The sequence below is a fragment of the Saccopteryx leptura genome, chromosome 3 (assembly GCF_036850995.1).
Source record: "Saccopteryx leptura isolate mSacLep1 chromosome 3, mSacLep1_pri_phased_curated, whole genome shotgun sequence".
Classification (NCBI taxonomy): Eukaryota; Metazoa; Chordata; class Mammalia; order Chiroptera; family Emballonuridae; genus Saccopteryx; species Saccopteryx leptura.
In genome coordinates, this window is record NC_089505.1 from 139660585 (window position 1) to 139683152 (window position 22568).

Here is a 22568-nt window from a genome sequence, read left to right on the forward strand (position 1 = left end):
GCTGATGTGAAACTTTTGTATATCCAAGTGAGACAATAGCAACCACAAATTTTTTCTTCAGGATTTTCTCTTACAGTGATTTAAGAACTCACCGTAAGATCACTGATTCTTAAAGCAAAGCCTCGTGGAAGACACATCTTTGTGGAATTAGACTATATTTCACTTTCATTAATTTTCTATATGTTGCTTAGCAAGTGACTATTACTCACTAAAACATAGTTTATCATTAAAAAGTCTCCATGCTGAGAAATCCTGAAGACATTTACGGAAGGGCAAGTCATTTGAGAGTGAGAGTGCGTGGCACACTTGTGCAGTCTCTTAGTACACCCCTTTTACTGTTGCAGTGAAATCCCAAATGCTCTGTTATTCTCTTATACAACATTGACTGTTTACATGGTATTTTCTGTCTTCAGCTGATTTCCTACCTTTCTTCCGTCATTACAGATGTCATATACTTTCCACTTAAAGTTCTGACAACTGTGGGGTCCAATGTTTCTCTTCACTGCATCTATAAAAGTCAGAACAAGATTGTTTCCTCAAAAAAGATTGTTTGGTGGATGAATTTAGCTGAGAAAATTCCTGAGAGCCACTATCATGTTGTGGGTGACCGTGTTAGCAAAGTGACACTTCCCAATTTGAATGCAACCCGACCTCGAGGACAGTTCGCCTATGATGCAGTGTACTGCTGCACTGAGCAGGAGTGCCACCACCGCTATGCCGAGCTATATGTGATTGGTAAGCAGGCTGAGGCCCTCTTCACTTTGTCCCACAAGATGTATTTATCTTACGGACTCTATGTTAGACTCCCATTGAAGATGTAAGGAAGTTTTATTTTCATTACAAATTTTTTGGTATTTTTGCTATATGTTAATATTTTTATGTGTTTTAAATAGATGTCAATATCAATATATTATGTGAAACTGATGGGTACTTAACTAAAATGACTTGCAGATGGTCAACCAATGCAATCCAATCCCTCATGGGGAGTACTTTGCAGCTGAGATATCATAGGTATGTATTTTTTTTGCTGTTTTATTTTTTCTGTAGATATGGTGAGTTAAAAGTTTCCCATAGAAACATCACCATTACAGTATTTTTGTAGATTATTTTCTTGAAAGAAGAAGGTAGAATATACTTAATTAGGAAACAGAAACTACCACTTTAGCCATTTAAATACCATATTAAGCATGACCTGTGGTGGCGCAGTGGATAAAGCCTTGACCTGGAACACTGAGATCGCTGCTTTGAAACCCAGGACTTGCCTGGTCAAGGCACATATGGGAGTTGATGCTTCCTGCTCCTCCCTTCTTCTCTCTCTCTCTCTCTCTCTCCCCATCTCTCTCTCTCTCTCCTCCCTAAGATGAATAAAAATAAAAATAAAGAACAAAAAGTTCTTTTAAAAATACCATATTAAGAGCAAATAGTGGCAGAAGAGCAATTTCAAAGAAGAGAAATGTTTTGTATGTTTTGAGGTGGGATGTTGATAGGGACTTAGTTATAAAAATAGTTTTTACTTTTCTTCTCTGAGAAGATGATTGATATGCTTGACTACCATGATTCACATACAAATCAAGAATTGGTATTTTAAAAATTATATTGCTTTGAACTGGGAAATATTAAGACACTGTAATTATGCTGTAATTTACTATAGACTATGTTTTTAGTGTGTTGTGGAATTTAATCCATATTAAAAGTGTAAGAAATTTATTTTCCTTTCCATCTTAGGGATGCACATTATTACCTTTAATCTATAGTTTTAAAGTTGTATCACTTACGTATAATATTAGCTTAGCTCTTAAAATGTTATAGGCTCTATTTCTATTTAGGTCATTATGTCCTTGTTAGAACAATGTCATTTAATTTCACTTGCATCCTCACTTAGTGTTTAATGAAATATTTAATAAGGGTTGCAGTCTGCTTTTATGGAAAAACAAGATTGTGAGGTAGCTGGGAATTAAAAAATAGCTTTTTAATAAGAATATCTATTTTCAGATGAAGCAAACTGTATCTTTTAAACAGCAAAGTAGAATTCTCAAATATCTTACTGCTTCCATCAATGTTGTGCATTAATTGACTGTTCTTATATCTTCTCAGGAGCAGCCTGTACTGTCCTGAGGTTTCATCTATTCATTCCACATCTGAACCCAAAGATTGCCATTTGCAGAGAGACGGTTCTTATGAGTGTATATTTCAGCCAATCTTTCTATTATCTGGCTATACGATGTGGATAAGGATCAATCATTCTTTGGGTTCACTTGATTCTCCTCCAACATGTGTTGTTCCTGATTCCATGGGTATGTTAAATTGTGTCGTGAGTCTTCATTCTTATTAGCGGATTTGGATTTAGGTTGATTCAGGGTAATTGTTGTATTTTACATCTTCTGATCACATTAGATTTAATTTTCTTCTCTTTACAGTGGAATTGAGAAGATAACCAGCCTTAGAATGTTTTACCATTGTGATTTTATTTTAAATTATTTATAGCCCAATTTTTAAGCAATAGGAATATTTTCAGCATACTATTTGATGGATTATATTAATCACTGGGAATGAAATTTAATAATATTCTAAATAATACACTACTTTGTATTTTTTTCCCCCAGTGTACTTATGGAAACATTTGATGTTTTCAAATCTCAAAGTTTAATTTAGGTATTCTGATGGTTTTTGTAATCTGAATAGTCGTAACTCAGGGCTTTAATTTATGAGGCTGTATAGGGTGCAGGATCCAAATAGCTAAAGTCGAGTGAACGAGAGAAAATAGATAAGGACTGATGACATCCATTATGAAATTTTAAATGCTTTTTTAAAAAAACATTTTTATTTCAAAGGATTCAGAAAGCCTTAGGAAAATTTGATATATCCTTCTGGTATTACTGTGAAATCTTTGAGAAATGAGCCATTTATGATTGTGCAGCACAGGGAAAAGAATATATTTCAGAGCTATATACTATTTGTTGGGAAATTATGCCAAAAAATCACTATTTGATTCATTGTACTTTCAGATAGAATCAAACCCTGCATTTTGTTCAATAAAAGGTAAACTTATAATATTTAGATTTCTTTTGCAACATAAAGTCCCATTTAATTCACACACACACAATTTAGTTTGATTCCATGTGAAGTGATGTTACCGTCGGCAGTACCTATTTGGTATTAAGTACTCTAGGAGAGCAAAGAACCGTTCTACCTCCCCATCTCCCAAACACGCCCAGATACACTTTACAGGCACTATTTAACAAATGCAACATGTATTCTGTTCTATATCTGCATAACCTTGACGTTACTCTTTTCAGTACTTAAATAAGGAGTTTAAATTGATCTTATATTGCCTACATAATACTAGAAAACAATGTGAAAATGAAAGTTTGAGGTTCAAATGCCTGTTCTACCTCGTGAGAACTTTATAAACTTGGGCTAGCCAGACAAGGGCTCTGTGAGGTTTTATTACCCAATAAATGGAAACAACTCCTCATACTTCTCAATGTGAATACTGTGGGGACCACATAAACTATTCCACTGCAAAGCACTTTTATTACAAACTAGATATCCATGGCCTATATCCATACGATATTCACATGATTCAATCAAGTACGATGACAGATTTACTCTCTTTGGGTCTCAAACATTCATATTTTTTTTAATAAATTTTTATTAATGTTAATGGGATGACATTAATAATTCAGGGTACATATATTCAAAGAAAACATGTCTAGGTTATCTTGTCATTAAATTATGTTGCATACCCCTCGCCCAGAGTCAGATTGTCCTCCGTCACCCTCTATCTAGTTCTCTGTGCCCCTCCCCCTCCCCCTAAATCTCTCCCTCCCTCCCTCCTGCGTCCTCCCTCCCCCCACCCCTGGTAACCACCACACTCTTGTCCATGTCTCTTAGTCTCGTTTTTATGTTCCACCAATGTATGGAATCATGTAGTTCTTGTTTTTTTCTGATTTACTTATTTCACTCCGTATAATGTTATCAAGATCCCACCATTTTGCTATAAATGATCTAATGTCATCATTTCTTATGGCTGAGTAGTATTCCATAGTGTATATGTGCCACATCTTCTTTATCCAATCTTCTATTGAAGGGCTTTTTGGTTGTTTCCATGTCTTGGCCACTGTGAACAGTGCTCAAACATTCATATTATACTTCCTTTCCTGGGAGGAAGTATCTTTTTTAGAGGTAGAATACATCATTTTACTGTTTGGTAAAGAATATGTTCTTGGTATATGAAGAACTGAATAATCATGAAAAACTGTATACTAATGAAAAGTTTAGGTATTTTAACATCAATAATTTAAAGTATTATTGTCAGTGAGGTCTGGAGCTTCAGGTGCTCACACTGTTGTGCTTGGCTCTTGGGATTTTTGACTTCCAAATACATTGAGTTTCTATATTGTCTTTTTCTACTTTTTTTTTTTAAATTCTTGCCATTCTAGTCACCTTTGCCTCCATTTCTGCCCCTTAAAAGCCTGTTTTTCTTGTATTTGAGAGAACTAGGCCATCACTCTGCAAGACTACCTTTGACCTTGATCTGGGAATACTTCATAGTAGATAGGAGAGGAGTTTGAAACTCACATATGTGGAAATAGATGCAGTGCATGTTTTTTTACCTTTAAATAAAATTTTTCATGGAACAGTTTGCTATTGATGTTTATCATGTGTTCAGCATGGTTTCTTCTGCTTGCAGAGCCAATTGCTCAATTTCTAATCAGGTCTTAGTAGAAACTTGCTGGGTGACATGGACAGTGTATCAATTTTTAAAATATCAACCTCTTGCCTGACCTGTGCTGGTGCAGTGGATAAAGCATCGACCTGGAATGCTCAGGTTGCAGATTCTAAACCCTGGGCTTGCCTGGTCAAGGCACATATGGGAGTTGATGCTTCCTGCTCCTCCCCCCTTTCTCTCTTTCTCTCTATCTCTCTCCTCTAAAATGAATAAATAAATAAAAATTAAAAAGGATTAAAAAAAATCAACCTCTATTTGCAAAATAATTCCTTTCTTATTTATTGCATACAAATAGTAGGGGAATCAAATGAGATAAGAATGTGAAACTTTAAAAAAAGATACTGCTTTATGATTATAAGGTATGGAGATTATAATATCATCATGGTTTTTAAACATTATTACTTTAATATATACTGTTTTTGAAATTTCTAGTGAAACCACTGCCTCCATCTAGTGTGAAAGCAGAAATTACTGTAAAAATCGGATTACTGAAAGTATCTTGGAAAAAGCCAATTTTCCCAGAGAATAATCTTCAGTTCCAGATTCGTTATGGTTTAAATGGAAAAGAAATACAATGGAAGGTAACTTTTATCCAGAAATTTCTTTAGCTTGCTTCACTATGTGTTATTTCTTAAAATTGTTAAGAATTTTATTGCATGAAATTAAATTTTTTTGGCATAAGATTTATTTATTTATTTAGTATATCCCCTGCATTCCATAGCTATTTTTTGTTAGAGATCTAAATTTAACCCCTTAAAGGAATAAAAATTTCCTACAATCTATCACTTTTCAAAGTGAGTTTTTATAGAACATTGGTCCCATAAAATTTTTCTTAAAAAAAAAGCTTGCATGGCTAAATAAGTTTAGGAAACCTTGCATCACTGTGTGTTCCTAATGTAGAGTCATAGTTTATTGCATAGTAAAGGTTGAGAGAGGTCATGCACGAAAGAAATTGGTGTGACTTTATTTCATCCTGTTTCTCAAATTCATTTTACTGAATTGTTTTTCCTCTAACGTTTAATAGTATTCCTTAGAATCCATGTGTTCCCTGGAAGGCATCTGGGAAGAAGCTGTTTTTGTCAAACAACCAGCATCATACCCATACTCCCAAGTGTGCATAAGATGACTTGCCATGTCAGTTTTCTGATGGCAGCTGCAGAGACTTACAAATATCAGGGACCCTAACTGTGTCATTAGATTATGACAACTGAACTGAAATGAATGTGACTGTTGACCTGCTTATTGACAAGGAGACTGAATATCAGAGATTCTCTACAGCAGGCCTTAGTAACTACGAGGTTAAAATTCTTAGAAGTTGTCTAGATGGAAGGATTAGTGGACAGGGATAAGTAATAATAGGGTTAAGAGAGTGATTGGGAAGCAAGGTTGCAACTGAACCAGACCAAATCTGGTTATGAGCAGGAAATAACAAGATGACTAAAACAATCCTTAACTTGAAGGAGCTCATGATCCAAGTTAATATAAGTGTTTCCAAAGCCAGAAGACACAAAGTCAGTTCCCTCTTAATTTTGGAATAGTGTTAAGGTTTAAAATAAAATGCACTCCAGGCCCTTTAACTAGCTATGTGTTAACAATGGTCAATCTAATGCTTTGACTGTGTTACAGATGTACGAGGTGTATGATGCAAAATCAAAATCCGCCCTTCTCCCAGTGCCGGACCTGTGTGCAGTCTATGCCGCTCAGGTGCGCTGCAGGAGGCTAGATGGACTGGGCTATTGGAGTAACTGGAGTACTCCAGCCTACACAGTTGTCAAGGATATAAAAGGTCTGTAGAGATTTTGTGAATGGGTGTGTTTCACATCTGACTGAAAAATATTCCTACTGAGAACACCTATACAACTTGGGCTCTTGTTGTTTTGCAGTTCCTATGAGAGGACCTGAGTTTTGGAGAATAATTAATGAAGACATCACTAAAAAAGAGAGAAATGTCACTTTACTTTGGAAAGTATTTATGCTTTTTATGTTTTTCTTCATTGTTCATAATCCTGTCACTTTTAGACTCTGAACTCCCATATTTCACTTCCATTTTTGAGAGGTGATCACAGAGAGCTAGGAGGCTCACCAGCATGGAGTTAGGAGACTAATTCTATTATCAGCTTACCATATTACAGTTACGTCAGTACTATTTTGGCAAATCACCTGGACTCTTTAGCCTCATCTGTATAAAAGTAGGATTGTACTAGATGATATCTAGTATTCCTTCGTTCAAAATTTCTATTTATATTAAACTTAAACAGGCCCTGGCTGGTTGGCTGAGTGGTAGAGCATTGGCCTGGTGTGTGAATGACCTGGGTTTGACTCCCGGTCAAGGCACACAAGAGAAGTGACCATCTGCTTCTCCACCCCTCCCTTTTCCACTTCTCTCTCTCTTTCTGTCTTCCCTCCCTGCAGTCATAGCTCGATTGGTTCAAGTGCATTGATCCTGGGTGCTGAGGATGGCTCTGTAGAGCCTCCTCCTTGGGTGCTAAAAATAGCTCAGTTATGAGCATAGCCCAGGTGGACAGAGCATCGGCCCCAGATAGGGTTGCTGGGTGGATCCCGGTTGGAGCGCATGCAGGAGTCTGTCTCTGTATCTCCTCTATTCTCACTTGAAAAAAGAGGAAAAGAAAAATAAGTAAAAAAATTAAATTTAAACAAAGTAAAATGGCCTTCTTTACATCTGTGGAGGACATCTAAAACAAGAAATATTTTTTTGTACGATGACAAATAAATAATGGATATTTCCCTAAACCATGGATATTCAGCCTAACAATGTTCAAAGCATTCTCTCCCCCTTATGAACTGACTTCAATCCCAAGTAAATGAATTTTTTTTTTGTCAGAATTTTGGGAGACATAAACATTCAGTTTATATCAAATATCTGTCATTAAAGGAATTACAAATTAAAATAATAATGAGATACCATTCTATACTTTTTGGAATGGTTAAAATAAAAAAAAACTTGCTGGCAAGGATACAAGCAACAGGGAGTTTTATTCTTTGCTGGTGGGATTGCAAAATGGTACTTTGTTTGGAGGATATTTTGGTAACTACTTTGGAAGATAGTCTGGTAGTTTCTTAGAAAGTTAAACATGGTCTTACCATATGATCCAGGATTATACTATTAGGTATTTATCCAAATGATTTGAAAACTGCGTTCGCATAAATATTTGCACATACATATTTATAGTAGCTTTATTCATAATCACCAAAAACTGGGAGCAACCAAGATATTCTATCATTGATGAGTGGATAAACAAACCATGGTGCTTCCTTACAGTGGAATGTTATTCAGTGATAAAGAGAAATTGCTACTAAGCCACAAAAGGACGTGGATGAATCTTAAATGTAGCTAAGTGGTAGAAGGCCGTCTGAAAGGACTGCATAATGATTCCACATACATGACATTCTGGAAAAGGCATAATGTAGAGATGATAGAAAGGTCAGTGGTTTCCAGGGGCTTGGGTGATGAGGAAAGGTTTGAATAGATGAAGCACTAGGGATTTTTTTTGGTGGTGAAACTATTTTGTATATCGCCAGGGAGGGTACATAGCATGGTGAGTTCATATGCATTTGTTAAAACCCATATAACTTTATAGTATAAAGAGCGAACCTTAATGTATGCAAATTAAAAATAAATAACTGAGGGAGTTCTAGGATCCCAGGATGGAATCCAGACTGAGACAAAAGAATCTAACTGTTCCAGTCTATGATTAACTTCACTGAAGGAGGTGGAAGGAAAAGGGGCAGGTTTAAATAACTTTGTAAATGAGCGGGTTCTTAAAACTAAAGGCAAAAAGAACTGTTACTACGCACTGGGTTCTAGCTGATAAAGTGAATTATCATGGGGCATGGGCTAACAATTCTTGTGCTACTGTACATGTAAACTGTAATTGAGCAGTTAAGGAAATGGATATGGATGGTGGGACCCAGGTGTCTCACTGTTGGACTGGCTATAGAGAAGCTAGGGGCAGAAGACCAGAATGATCTGACTTATATGAATCTCAATGAAAAAAAAAAAAGAAAGAAAGAAAGAAAGAAATTGAGCAGCACTGGTATGGTATGTCGTATAGAGTCAGGCTTTCTATGGGTTTACAGAGGATTGGCAACACTTATTCTTACCTGAAACGGTGCAGGTGATGGGAAAAGTGGTGTGTTCTGTTGAATGGAGGAATAGAATCGGACTAAATCTGTATTTTACACTGGAATTATCAGTGATGTGGTACGATTCTTTTTAAAACTATAGGACCAAAATTCTGGGGTTCCACGCACATTGTCCTGACAGCCTCTGTTACCTGAAGTGACAGCCTATCAGGGGAAGAGAAAATGAGTGGTAGATTTTACTGGGATTAATATATGTGATGGTTAACACTTTTCAGCTCTCCTGTTCCTTTATGGAACCACAAGATTATCCTTTTTTTTTTCCTCTTGAATTTTACATGAGCAAACTTTCAACTCTCTGCCCATCTTTCTTTTCTTTAGAAATAGAGCGAAACGTATGGTAGAAAAAATTTTCTGTTTGTCTCCATATTTTATTATCTTCCAAAGATTTATTCTCTGAATCTTAAGAAGGAAAGAAAAAAAAACCCAGAAGGGGGATAATAACTTTCCTATCCTCCTGAGCCTGTGGTCAGAGGAAGACCTTCCCATCCTCCACCTCTCCATCCCTCAGCCCAGAATTAGGCAGTGCTCCCTGCGGTCTGACCCCTGCCTGCCAATGGGAAATGTATACTAAGAACTCCACAAGCTAAGTGGGTATAAAAAAGCACTATAGCCTTTAAACTAATCAATTTTATGTTTATTCCAGCCCTTGATGAAAAATGACTCGTTGTGCACTGTGAGAAGATACGTGGTCAAACATCACACTTTCCACAGTGGGACCTGGTCAGAAGATGTGGGAACCCACACGAAACTCACTTTCCAGTGGACAGAGCAAATGCATACTGTTACAGTCTTGGCCGTCAATTCGATTGGTGCCTCTTTTGCAAATTTTAATTTAACATTTTCATGGCCTATGAGCAAAGGTAAGGAAAAGTTCAAGGTAGTAAACCTGTGCCCTTATAAATATTTAATCTTTGCAAACATGATTCTCTGAATCTGAAAATCTCTCTTTTACTTTTGTCTCTTGTCTGAAAAACAGTAAACTGGATTGTAGTCTTAGTACATAATGTGATCCTGGGGTTTTCATGTGGTAGAACATGGTTCAAATAGTATTATAATAAGTGAGAATATTCTAATAAACCTAATACTTTTGGACCTATGGAGGTTGTAAGTAAATCAATCTCAATTTCTCTTTATATATATATATATATGTATGTATATATACACTCACACACATGCACACACACACACATATATATATAATACATAAAAATAAGTGTATGTGTTATATGGATTACATATATTCTTAATAGTATGACCTGTATGGATGCAAGAAATTGTTCAGACTTGAAAATTAACCTGTACTTTATTTAGTATGAACGATAAACTCTTTAATTAATTTTGCTATATTTGATTCATCAGAGAATAGAGAACAACGCTCAATAGGAGTTTCTGATATGGATTATATATTCAAAGTATAAGTTTTTAATGGAAAATTCACATTTTCTGTACCTCTATCAATTTCCTCCATGAAAGCAGCTCTGCCTATTACTTTAATGAGACATGTCCTATCCTTTTTAACTCTCAGACGGCTTTCTCCTTTTCAAAGGTATTTCATGCTTTATATTGTGGTTACTTTTGTACATATAGTGTAAACTTTTTTTAAGTTCTACAGCATCTGCACATGTTTTTACTAAAAATATTTTCTATATGTTCTAGAAACATTTATTGAATGCTGTATTGTGTTAGATGTGGAAATTCCAACATGAGAAAAACTATAATGGTCTTAGCATTCAGAGTCCAATTAGTGAGACAGACATGAATCAAATAATTGTACAAACTAATGCCTGTTTGCAAACTGAGTTAAGTGTTCCCAGGAAAGGAATATAATTGTATAAAAGAAAAGAAAATAGGAACCTGACCTAGCACTGAGGCTTAGAGAAGTTTTCTTGAGGAACAGTTATAGTAATGGAACTTCCCCGAAGGGTGGGAGGAGGAACATTGGCTCCCGAGAGAGGAACAGTCTGAGCAGAAGTCCTTAGGGCAGGGGCCATTTACCCAGCCCCCACTGCAAACTACGGCCCCCTGCGGCCATTTACCCAGCCCCCACTGCACTTCTGGAAGGGGCACCTCTTTCATTGGTGGTCAGTGAGAGGAGCACGGGATGCATCCCGTGCTCCTGGAGTACTGTATGTGGCTGCGCCGCAAAGCGCTGCGTCACTGACGTACAGTACTACTTCTGGTGACGCACGCCTCACGGCTCCAGAAGCACGTCATATCACTTGTTACGGCTAGCAGTGACAAATATGGAACTGGACATTGACCATCTCATTAGCCAAAAGCAGGCCCATAGTTCCCATTGAAATACCGGTCAGGTTGTTGATTTAAATTTACTTGTTCTTTATTTTAAATATTGTATTTGTTCCTGTTTTGTTTTTTTACTTTAAAATAAGATATGTGCAGTGTGCATAGGGATTTGTTCATAGTTTTTTTTATAGTCCGGCCCTCCAACGGTCTGAGGGACAGTGAACTGGCCCCCTGTGTAAAAAGTTTGGGGACCCCTGCCTTAAGGCCTAAGGCTTAGGGCAAAGGCAAGACTGAGGCTTGGCCCTCAGGGCGTGGTAGACAGGACAGGAATTTTATCTCCATATGTGGCAATCCACTGGAGGCTTTGTAATGGGACTCTGCAGAGGGTGTTAAAATGATCTGATCTGTGCTCTGAAAGCAGGACACCATCAGAGGGAGAGAAAGGTCTGGAAGGAGTCAGAAAGGATGACTAATTGGCTTGTGCAGAGTTCCAGTGAAGAACATCTTTTAACTCTCTACAAAAATCCCTTTTTTAGGTTTTAGGTAGCATCTTGTTTCTCCTCAGTAGCATATGTTCTCACGTCTCTGTGCTTATGTGATTCTTGAATTACAAAAATAATTGCCGTATGTTGTGTTTATTTGTATAAATGTCTGCCTTTTTTTCCTTCTCCCCTTTTCCAGTAGGTTATATGTTCTTCAAGGGTATTAGAAGATTTTTATTTTAAAAATACATTTCTTTTTTTCCCCTCAGTAAATATTGTGCAGTCACTCAATGCTTATCCTTTAAACAGCAGTTGTGTGATTCTTTCCTGGATGTTATCACTTAGTGATTATAATCTGATGTATTTTATTCTTGAGTGGAAAAATCTTAATGAAGACAATGAAATTAAATGGCGTAGAATCCCTTCGTCTGTTAATAGGTATTATATCCATGGTAAGTTTACTGTATTTTAATGTTTCAATTGTGGATTAGTATAATAATACATATTATTAATTCAATTAAGAGAGCCAGTTAGATAAAACTTCAAAAAATACTACCATCTTAATACTTGTACTTTTATCACCTTACCATAAACATTTAATTTTATTTCATTGGATCCTTTTTTATTTAAATATTTTACGTAGATGTTATTGTGCCATATCATCTACCACTTTTCTCCTGATTTGTCCCTTTGATATGTCACAAACATGCTTCTATTTTCTCCCCAATCCCTTTAACTATTATTTTTATTCCAGATTTTATCCCAAAATCGACTTCAACTGTTTATTTACTTGAGAACTATTTTTATTGCTTCCAGCTTTACATTTATCTTTAAACCAATTTGTAATGGTTTTTGATATCTACTGCTAAATTATTCTCCCACATTGTGTACCAACATATAATTGTGTTAGCAGTGAGTGGGAGTGCCATGCTGAAGGTCTGAGGATCTAGGACCTGGTGACAAAGACCAGCAAAAATTTCTAAAAGTAGACCAGTAGCCCCAGGAAGTGATTACAAAGTTTAAGTGCACAATATAACATCTCCAAATATGAATTAGGTATAAGTATTGGGAGGTGAAAGATTGCCATGATCTTATTATATAATATCATAATATCATCCCAAGTACTCATATTTTTATTTTATTTCAAAGGTCTAGAATCTATCATTAGGGTAAATAAAAACAAATTATGATTATTATTTTAGTGCAAGATAGAGTTAGAGAGACAGAAGCAGACAGGGACAGACAGACAGGAAGGGAAAGAGATGAGAAGCATCAATTCATAGTTGTGGCAATTGAGTTCATTGAGTGCTTTCTCATATGTGCCTGGACCAGGGGGGTTCCAGAGAGCCAGTGACCCCTTGCTCAAGCCAGTGACCTTGAGCTCAAACCAGCGACCTTGAGCTTCAAGCCAGTGACCTTTGGGCTCAAGCCAGTCATGCTTATGATCCCACGTTCAAACCAGCGACTATGAGCTCAAGCTGGTGAGCCTGTGCTCAAGTCAGATGAGCCCACAATCAAGCCAGTGACCTTGGGGTTTTGAACCTGAGTCCTAAGTGTCCCAGGCTGATGCTGTATCCACTGTGCCACCACCTGGTCAGGCTAAACAAATTGTTGATAGACACCTAGATTTATTTCATTAACACTGTTGTCCAGGTGGGTACTCACTGTGCTTGCCTTTAAATCATGTAGATATAGAATTTAGGCTTCAAAGAGATCTCTTGTGAAAGTTTGTGTATTAATAGCAGTTACTAGATTCATATTGAACTTTGCTATGAAAATGGTCTTCCTCCATGAATCTAGACTTCTGGATATTGCCAGGAAATTACTGGTTTCCACCCCCATATATTCTGTTTGGATTTCACAAGACTCTAGTCTTCCGACTGCCTTGAATAGGGAAACCAAATAAGCTAAATCCTTACATAAGGGGAATATTGCTCACTTTGAGATATAGGAGAGGAGGTAAAGCATATTGTCCTGGACAGGGATATGAAAAATTCATTTGACAAAGTGGCTATCACTGGAACATGCCTCTGAAACATTGTTATCTCCTGTCTCTGAGTAAGATTTTTAAAATTTTATTTATTTATATATTTTTATTTAATTTATTGTGTTTACATAGATTCTAGTGTCGCCCCGAATGCATCCCCTCTCCCCTCTATTCCCCTCAACATCTCCCTTACCCACTTCCCAACATCTCCCTCCCCCCTTCCCTTTCCCTCTGTCCTCTTTTCCTCGGGTCCCTTTGATCTCTCCTCTGTCTCAATTCCGTTCCTCAGTTCACATTGTTTCTTGGATTCCTCAAATGAGTGAGGTCTTGTGATATTTTTCTTTCTCTGCCTGGCTTATTTCACTTAACATAATAGTTTCCAGGCCCATCCATGTTGTTGCAAAAGGTAATATTTCCTTCTTTTTTATGGCCCCATAGTATTCCATTGTATATATGATATGTATCACAGCTTTTTAATCCATCTGAGTAAAATTTTAAAAATATTGTTTGTAAAATTATTGTCATTACTAGGAGAATTTGGAGTGCTTATTTTTTTAAAAACAACCTCAGTTATCAACTTCAATCACTAAATAACTAATTTCTATATTTGGAAATGTGGTAGGGTCACTAAAAATGTTTTTACATAGATTTCACTCATTTATATTAATTCACTCAGAATGACCATGTAATATGTTTTCTCCTCAGATTATTTTATACCCATTGAGAAGTATCAATTTAGTCTTTACCCAATATTTATGGAAGGAGTGGGGAAACCGAAGATAATTAATAGTTTTACCCAAGGTAAAACTTTTACTTTTATTTATTAAAAATTTTTTAAATTAATTTATTTTAGAGAGAGTGGAAAGGAGAAAGAGAAAAACATTGTTTTGTTGTTCCACTCATTCCTGTATTCATTGATTGATTCATGTATGTGCCCTGACTGGAGATCGAACTCACGGCTTTGGCATATAGGGACGATACTCAAACCAGCTTTTACCCGTCCAGAGCCAAAACTTTTAGTTTCTTTTTATACCAACATGTGGTTTCCTACTTAGCATCTGGTTATTCTCCTTCTGACGAACTCATGGGAGAGTCCAGAGTCTTATGTGTCACAGGGTGCATGCAGTCAGGGTACGTGGTTCCATGACGATAGTGAGAAGGAGAATAATCAGGCATGGTATTGAATTCTTATATTGGTAAGTAAAATTTTCAGTCTCAAATGAAGTGAAATGTTGATGTGAACAAAGTAAAGGGAAATACACAGCTGTACAATAACATACATTTTCAGAAAGACTAATTAGAAATATATTACTTTTCTGTACATTTTTATATAATGTATATAAGTTCACCTTCCCCAGAGAATACATTTGGGGGCATATATTTATGAGCCTATAAATTTTAATTAGTTTTCTAAAAGAAATACTTTTTTCCTCTGAAAATAAAACAAGAGATTGTCATAGACTGGGCCTCTCTTATTTCTGATCTGTACCATATTAGGCAAATTCACATTTTACTACTACTTTTCACATTGTTTTCAAATCCAAGGACACCAATAGTGAAGTTTCAAGAGAGAAACATTTTAACTGGTTCTAGAATTAAAATAATTGTAAAAATTCATTTATATATCATTTAACCCTTTGTGTAGTGAGTTTTTTTCATGCTTGCTCACCCTTGGAAGTGAGTTTTTTTCAAAAAATGAAATTAGTTCCAGTTTTATTAACTTAAAATCATGTTTGTTTGATAACCAATTTATGGAAACAAGAAAAACATACATTTGCCTTTTTAAAAATATTACTTTACACATTTTTAAAATAAAAATTTTTATTGCGATTGTATTCTGGATGATCAGGAGGCACGAGGATGTACAAGACTGTTCGTACTACTCAACGTGTTAATATACTGCTCACAAAAATTAGGGGATATTTTATCGCTTCATATTCACTTTGAAATATCCCCTAATTTTTGTGAGCAGTATAAATATAGGTCGACCACTCCTCTAAGCACCAGTGACTGAGCAGTGATCATCATTCTCTGCCCCGGTGGAGCTCAACCCCCAATATTCTAATGAGAATGATAATTAAGAAATCGTGTATAATATAAGATCAGGTAGAAGTAAGTGCCAAGAACCAAAATAAAAGTAAGATGAAGGGATAGACTTAAAATGCGGTGTTGTAGTTAGAATGGCCTAAATTGGCCTTTTTTCTTTGTGGAGAAGACAGTTGGGTAGAGCCCTGCAAATACAGAGGCGAAGAGCATTTCAGCACAGGGATAGCAAGTACAAAGGAGTGAATGAGCATGCGTGGTGATTCAAGAAACAGCAAGGAGTCAATGCGTGAGCATGCGTGGTGATTCAAGAAACAGCAAGGAGTCAATGCGTGAGCATGCGTGGTGATTCAAGAAACAGCAAGGGCATCAGTGCGTCTGGACAGAACAAGCGAGAGATCAGCAGGTGTTGCAGGTTGGCTTCTTTAGAGGCACATGCTCTGACAGAGAGTCATCATAACAACTTTAAATGGCTCTTGGACTCAAAACCTAAAAGAGACCAATGGAGAGAATTGACAAATAATTTTGAAAAAAGAAAGTTTTGCTAAATTACGATATGCAAATATTGTAATTCTGAACACAATAATTATTGTATTAATGTGATCATAGCTATACTTTACCTTTCTTGTTTTTTAATTTTATATTTTAGAGTTAATACAGGTTTATGATACAATCAGAAAAAATCCATTATAATTTTTAATACAGAAATATATTTTTTTCCTCAAGCTTCAGAACTGTGTGAATTGCATTTCTTTTTCAGGTGATATTCAAAAGCACCAGAATGATCCAGGGCTATATGTAATTGTGCCAATAATTATTTCTTCTTCAACCTTATTGCTTGGAACATTGCTAATATTGCATCAAAGGTACTGTAGTTGATGTTAAGTACCTTCAGCATATGTAAACCTTGATTTAAAATACAATAAAAAATATTATATCTAAAAATCTTTTTTTGTACAATTAAGTGGCAGAAAAAGAAAAGGCCTGCTTTTAGATAGCTAAATTCTGTTTTGCTAGTATAGCATAAACCCCATGGAAAAAATTAATTTTTCTGTGTAAATACATTCAGGAAATAGCAAGCATATAACAGGAAATTCTAGGCTGTATGTTCTTGGACATGACAAAATGGCTTTCAGAGTTGTGTATTTTGGGTTGAGTGATGAAAATTTACCTGCAGCAGTCAGTTCAGTTATAATCAGGAAGCACTCTGCTTTTTAAAAATCAGTCTGGTTTGGCAAATGGCCTTGTATTTCTTGTGGCTCTGTGGGTGCTGCATTACTCTGTGCTGAGAGGTTTGGACTGATGAGTGTATTTCACAGAATGAATCTCTACAGAAACTTTTGTCTTCTAGCAAAGAAGAGGGAGAGTAGGTTTTAGAATCAGAATTTATCTTTCCATCAAGTGAGCTGATAGGGCTATATCAAGTGGACTTGTTTCTGAAACTCACTTGATGACCATTTTTAATATTTGACTTTCTCTGAGAAAAACCTACGCAAAGTGCCTGACACACAGTTTTCAATAAGTGTAGGCTATTTTTATTATTATAGTGATTATTAACTTTCGTCTAGATGGCTCATTGATGGAAGGCTTCATATGATAGCATGTGAAAATGAATCAGACCTTACCGAGGCATAGCTGTGGTGGATTAATTCCTAGTTTATACATTCATTAACTGTTAACATTTTCAATATGAATGTTTTTCTCTAATTTTAATACCTTATTTATCCTTTGTAGAATGAAAAAGCTGTTTTGGGAAGATGTTCCAAACCCCAAGAACTGTTCGTGGGCACAAGGACTTAATTTTCAGAAGGTCCCTTTTTCAATTTTCTTAACCCAAAATATATCTGATTGCATTTTAAATGTCATATGCCTTCTAGAGTTTTAAATATTTTTAAGGTTTAGAAGCTCTTATTTTATTTGCTTCATTTTAATATGAATCTATTTAATCTGCTATATATTTTCAAGAGTAGCAGGATGTAAGGATTTGAAACTGGGGAATACAAAATTCAATAGGTAGTTTATCATATGAAAGATAATATATATATTTTCTGTGTCAAAATATTTAATAAAAGAAGTATTAAAGTGTTAAGGATAAAATCTGATGGAGAACAGCCTGACCAGGTGGTGGCACAGTGGATAGAGCGTCAGACTGGGATGCGGAGGACCCGGGTTCGAGACCCCGAGGTCGCCAGCTTGAGCGCGGGCTCATCCAGTTTGAGCAAGGCTCACCAGCTTGAGCCCAGGGTCACTGGCTCAAGCAAGGGGTCACTCGGTCTGCTGTAGCCCCCCGGTCAAGGTACATATAAGAAATCAATCAATAGACAACTAAGGAACCATAACGAAAAATTGGTATTTCTCACCTCTCTCCCTTCCTGTCTGTCTGCACCCTCTCTCTGACTCTCTCTGTCTCTGCCACACACACAAAAAAAAATCTGATGGAGAACAGATACTGGATATACATTTTTGGTAGAAGTTGATTGTGCTTAGGCAAAGGCCTGGAATGAATATTTTTAATATGTATAATTGTCCCATAATTATTTAAATCAATTCAAAAGCTATATAAATAATCTCATCCTTAAACACTGCAATCTGAAAAATGCAATTATCATATTTAAGCTTACACTTATGCAAATAGTTCCTTTTAAGTTAAAGTACTTAATAAAAGAATTAGTCAACTATAATAAAATTATTTGTACTTGTATCTATAGTAGAATTTCTCAGAAAGCTCTAGAAGTAAACAAATGTTTTATTAATTCTCAAAATTTCCCTTGAAGAAAGAAATTTCCACCCATAAAACTTATAAAATAGGGACTTGGTTTTCATGTCAAAATATCTAAATGTTTTAAACAATAATCATATGGAGGTTATTATGCAGTCTCAATAATTTCATCTTTATCATTAGTCATTTAAAAGTCTTCAGTGGTTTTCATTTAGCTGAGATAGAGTCCCTTTAAGCTAGTACTTAATGACTTCTCTTTACAGTCTGTTATCAATTTTTATATCCAATTTTTTCTGCCCCTGGGCCTTAGTCATGCCTGTAATCTTTTCTTCTACCTCTACAGACTCCTCCATATTTCCCCCCCCCCCAATTTCCTTTAATAAATATATATTGCTCACAAAAATTAGGGGATATTTCAAAACAAATACGAAGCAATAAGAAAAAGAAGCATTTGATTTTTTTAATAAATAAGAACATCAGAAAAGCAAACGACAAGTCAAAGAAAGTTGTTTGATTATGCAAATGAGATGCAAAACCAACTTTTATTTCATTGGTGAAAATGTACTGTACAAAAGGCTGAAAGTACTGGAGTATCTGCACGTTCCCTGATCCCCTAATTTTTGTGAGCAGTGTAGTTTAGGAGAATACCCCTCATCCCCACCAAAGTTCCCAGAACTTTTTATTGTTTAATTTATTGTGCAGAGTGCTCTGAGTTCAAGGGCTGTATTTTACCCATCACAAATATTTGCAGGATTCCTCCTGCTATCTGCAAGTTATTAAAGTAAGATTTTATTGAAGAATTGCTGGTAGTTTATTATAATAGTGTCCGTTCATTTATGTGCAAATCCCTGTGATACATACTCTTACACTCATTAAGATTTTACTTCAGTTCTCTGTGTCTGTTTCCTCTCCTGTAAAATGAGGTAAATTGATAGGGTTATTTGGGGGATTAAAGAAGATGGTACTTGTAAAGTAGTAAAAGTCTCAATAAATATTAGTTATTATTATTTTACATGTCATAGAAGAGTGGCTGGTTTGAGAGAAGAATAGAAAGAACTTATCTTTCTCCTCTCCAAAATAATTTATTCATTTTAAAATTCATTCATTAATTCATTTAATTTATTCATTATTAAGGACCATTTATTGAATACCTATTTTATGCCAGTCACTGTGCTAGGTCCTGGGTCTATACTGGTCAGAAAAACAGAAAATCTGGAATGTACAGTCTAGTGGGAAAGACAATCACCATACAATTTATAATGGAAATTATATTATAATTTTAAACTACATGTTGTGAAAGAAACCCAGTGCCTTAAGAGCTTAGTTTATGAGGTAAGGGTGAGCAGGTAAAGATAATAAAACATCTCTCCCCTCCGTTTTATTGAGATATAATTGACATACAGCACTGTATATGTTTAAGGTATATATCTTAATGATTTGATTTACATATATTGTAAAGTAATTGCCACAATAAATTTAGTTAACATCCATCATCTCATATAGATAGAAAAAAAGAAAAAGAATAATTTTTTTCTTTGTCATGCTTTTATGACATACTATCTTAACTTTTATATATATCATATAGCTGTGTTAAACATAGTCATCATCCCTAGTGCTTATTTATTGTCTAAGGTAGACGTTTGTGCCTTTTGACCACCTCCCTGCAATTCTGCCTCTCCTAACTCTCCACAAATCTGATCTTTGTTTCTGTTTTCTTTCCCTGAGCTTTCACATATAAGTGAAATCAAACGCATTTGTATTCTCTGTCTGATTTATTTCACTTAGCATAATGCCTTCAGGGTCCATCCATGTTGCCACAAATAGTAGGATTTTCTTCTTTTTAATGGATGAATAATATTTTATTGTATATGTACCACAACTTAATTTATCCACTTATCTGTTGATGAAGTTGGTTTCCATATCTTGGCTATTGTAAATAATGCTGGGAAAGCAACATTTAGGCTAAGATCTGCAAGATGAATAGTCATTAACTAGGTTTTGTGGTGGAGGGTTAGAGACTTGGCAGGGTCACCTGCAAGTACAAAGCCGTGTTGTGGGTGGGACCTTGGCACATTCAAAAACTGAAAGTAGGAGGAATAGAAGACAAAGAGTAAGGAGATAATTCTCCTTAAATATGATTTTTTTCTTTTAGTATGAGAGTTTTTTGGTCAAAAATATCTAAATATTTAGCTAAATCAAACTTTAAAATCTTCACTATGTAGGTATATATTAATACTGGGAATAACCATCTTATCTTTTTAAAAGAAGCTAAAACACTTTCTCTTCAACACATTAAGCCAGGGGTCCCCAAACTTTTTACACAGGGGGCCAGTTCACTGTCCCTCAGACCATTGGAGGGCCAGACTATAAAAAAAAACTATGAACAAATCCCTTTGCACATTGCACATATCTTATTTTAAAGTAAAAAAACCAAACGGGAACAAATACAATATTTAAAATAAAGAACAAGTAAATTTAAATCAACAAACTGACCAGTATTTCAATGGGAACTATGTTTCTCTCACTGACCACCAATGAAAGAGGTGCCCCTTCCGGAAGTGCCTCAGGGGACCATATGTGGCCCATGGGCTGTAGTTTGGGGACCCCTGTGTTAAGCTTTCAAATTTTCCCTATGAACCACCATGAGAATGATTTCTATGTGTTTATCAGGGCAGGAAAATGATAAGGCCCCCCTCAGCAAAATGCACTTTGAACCTGGACCAATTGTCTTTCCCTTCTCTGGAAAATACCCACACCAAGGAGTCACTTGGTGGATGTAGGTTGAATCAGTGAATGCTTAGAGACTGGTGCTACCCCACTGTCTCAAATATGCTTCCTGAAGATGACCATAAGGCCACAGATTGTCTGGCAGGCTTTATGTACAATTAGATTAAAATATCACCAATTTTTTTCAGATTTTTGGTAAGTTAAAAAAGTGTGAAGACTTTTTAAAATACCTACAGTGGGTGTGAATGCCCTTATTTGTAAGACAGATTTTTTCATTTAACTTGGTTATCATTTCAAGACATTTTCAATTTGGTCTCTAGTCAACTCTAAGAAATTATGTTTATGTCTTTGATTATTTGCTCTTCTTTTATTTTATTTTTTTGATTCTCTCTAGATCTGTATTCATTAGATTTTGGACTCTCTTTATAGATCTCTATTTCATTCTCTCTTCATCTCCTTGTGTTGTTTTGCATTTGAGACATTGCAATAACCTATTCTTCTAGTGCTCCTATTGAACTTTATTTACTGTTTTGTTTGTAAACTTCCAAGTATTCTTTTTAAGAGTATTCTCTTCTGGTTTTATGCATGCAATGTGTTCTTGAATTTTATTAGAAATACCAATTAAAAGAATGTTTGTTTTGAAAATTCTCTTTTCCTCTATTCCTGAATTCTTTGTTTTGCTACAATCATGTTTTTCCATTGTTTTTCTTGGCCTTACTTTTTCTGTGTCTCAGCCTTTCACTAAATATCTGGTAGCAATCTTTTGTTTTCCTTTCCCATATAAGAATGAAACAGTAAACAGGCTGACTGAGTAGGGATTGCGCTCTGGGTGGGTAGACAGATGAGAAAAGATGTACCCACGACTGCTTGGTTTCTCCCCAGATAGCTCCTTAGTTATTTTTTAAGCCCAAAACCCCAAGTTGGGTGTGGAGGGTGGTTCTAATATGAAGGTTCTTCCATGTGTAGCAGAAGAGTAGCAGAGCCCTATTCCATACGCAGAGTTTCCAGTTTTCTGCCTTAGCTCTCATTTCTTCCTGTGTTTTTACCGGCGTTGTCTTCACCCACCACCTCCACTGTACTGAGCAGGGCAAACGGGCTTTCTCTCCAGCTACAGCCCACCTTGGAGGTTTTTTGTTGGGTTGTTTTTTTTTGTAGATTCCTTTGCTCATCTTCTCTGGTCTACACTCATTCGGTCATTTTTCATTTTTTTTTTAAATGAATTCAGAAACATATATGCTTAATCCACCTTGGATGAGATTCACTTCTCTACACCATTTTTTCTTTCAGAATCTAAAAAAAGTAAAATAAAAATTAGAATATTAGACAAAGGTTGAATTAGTATCATAGAAAAACATGTTCTAGTGACTCAATAACCTTGTTTTTCTTCTCATTCAAATTTCACAGTGTTTAAAAGACTTTAACCATTTTTTTTTACCATTTTCTTTAGCATTTTTGACTATCTATGATTTT

General features: G+C 35.7%; 1 protein-coding gene across 2 annotated transcripts in view; it reads left to right on the top strand.

The window, feature by feature from the left end:
* LEPR (leptin receptor) overlaps window positions 1-22568 on the top strand; it is a 117584-nt gene that overhangs the window by 86341 nt on the left and 8675 nt on the right. For both annotated transcript variants that reach the window (XM_066376491.1, XM_066376492.1), the window contains exons 8-18: window positions 445-735; window positions 894-1011; window positions 2095-2294; window positions 5165-5313; window positions 6359-6518; window positions 6616-6698; window positions 9540-9756; window positions 11892-12074; window positions 14315-14410; window positions 16413-16518; window positions 17387-17462. In XM_066376491.1, coding sequence (XP_066232588.1) covers window positions 445-735; window positions 894-1011; window positions 2095-2294; window positions 5165-5313; window positions 6359-6518; window positions 6616-6698; window positions 9540-9756; window positions 11892-12074; window positions 14315-14410; window positions 16413-16518; window positions 17387-17462 — 1679 coding nt within the window. The remainder of the gene's footprint in view (window positions 1-444; window positions 736-893; window positions 1012-2094; window positions 2295-5164; window positions 5314-6358; window positions 6519-6615; window positions 6699-9539; window positions 9757-11891; window positions 12075-14314; window positions 14411-16412; window positions 16519-17386; window positions 17463-22568) is intronic.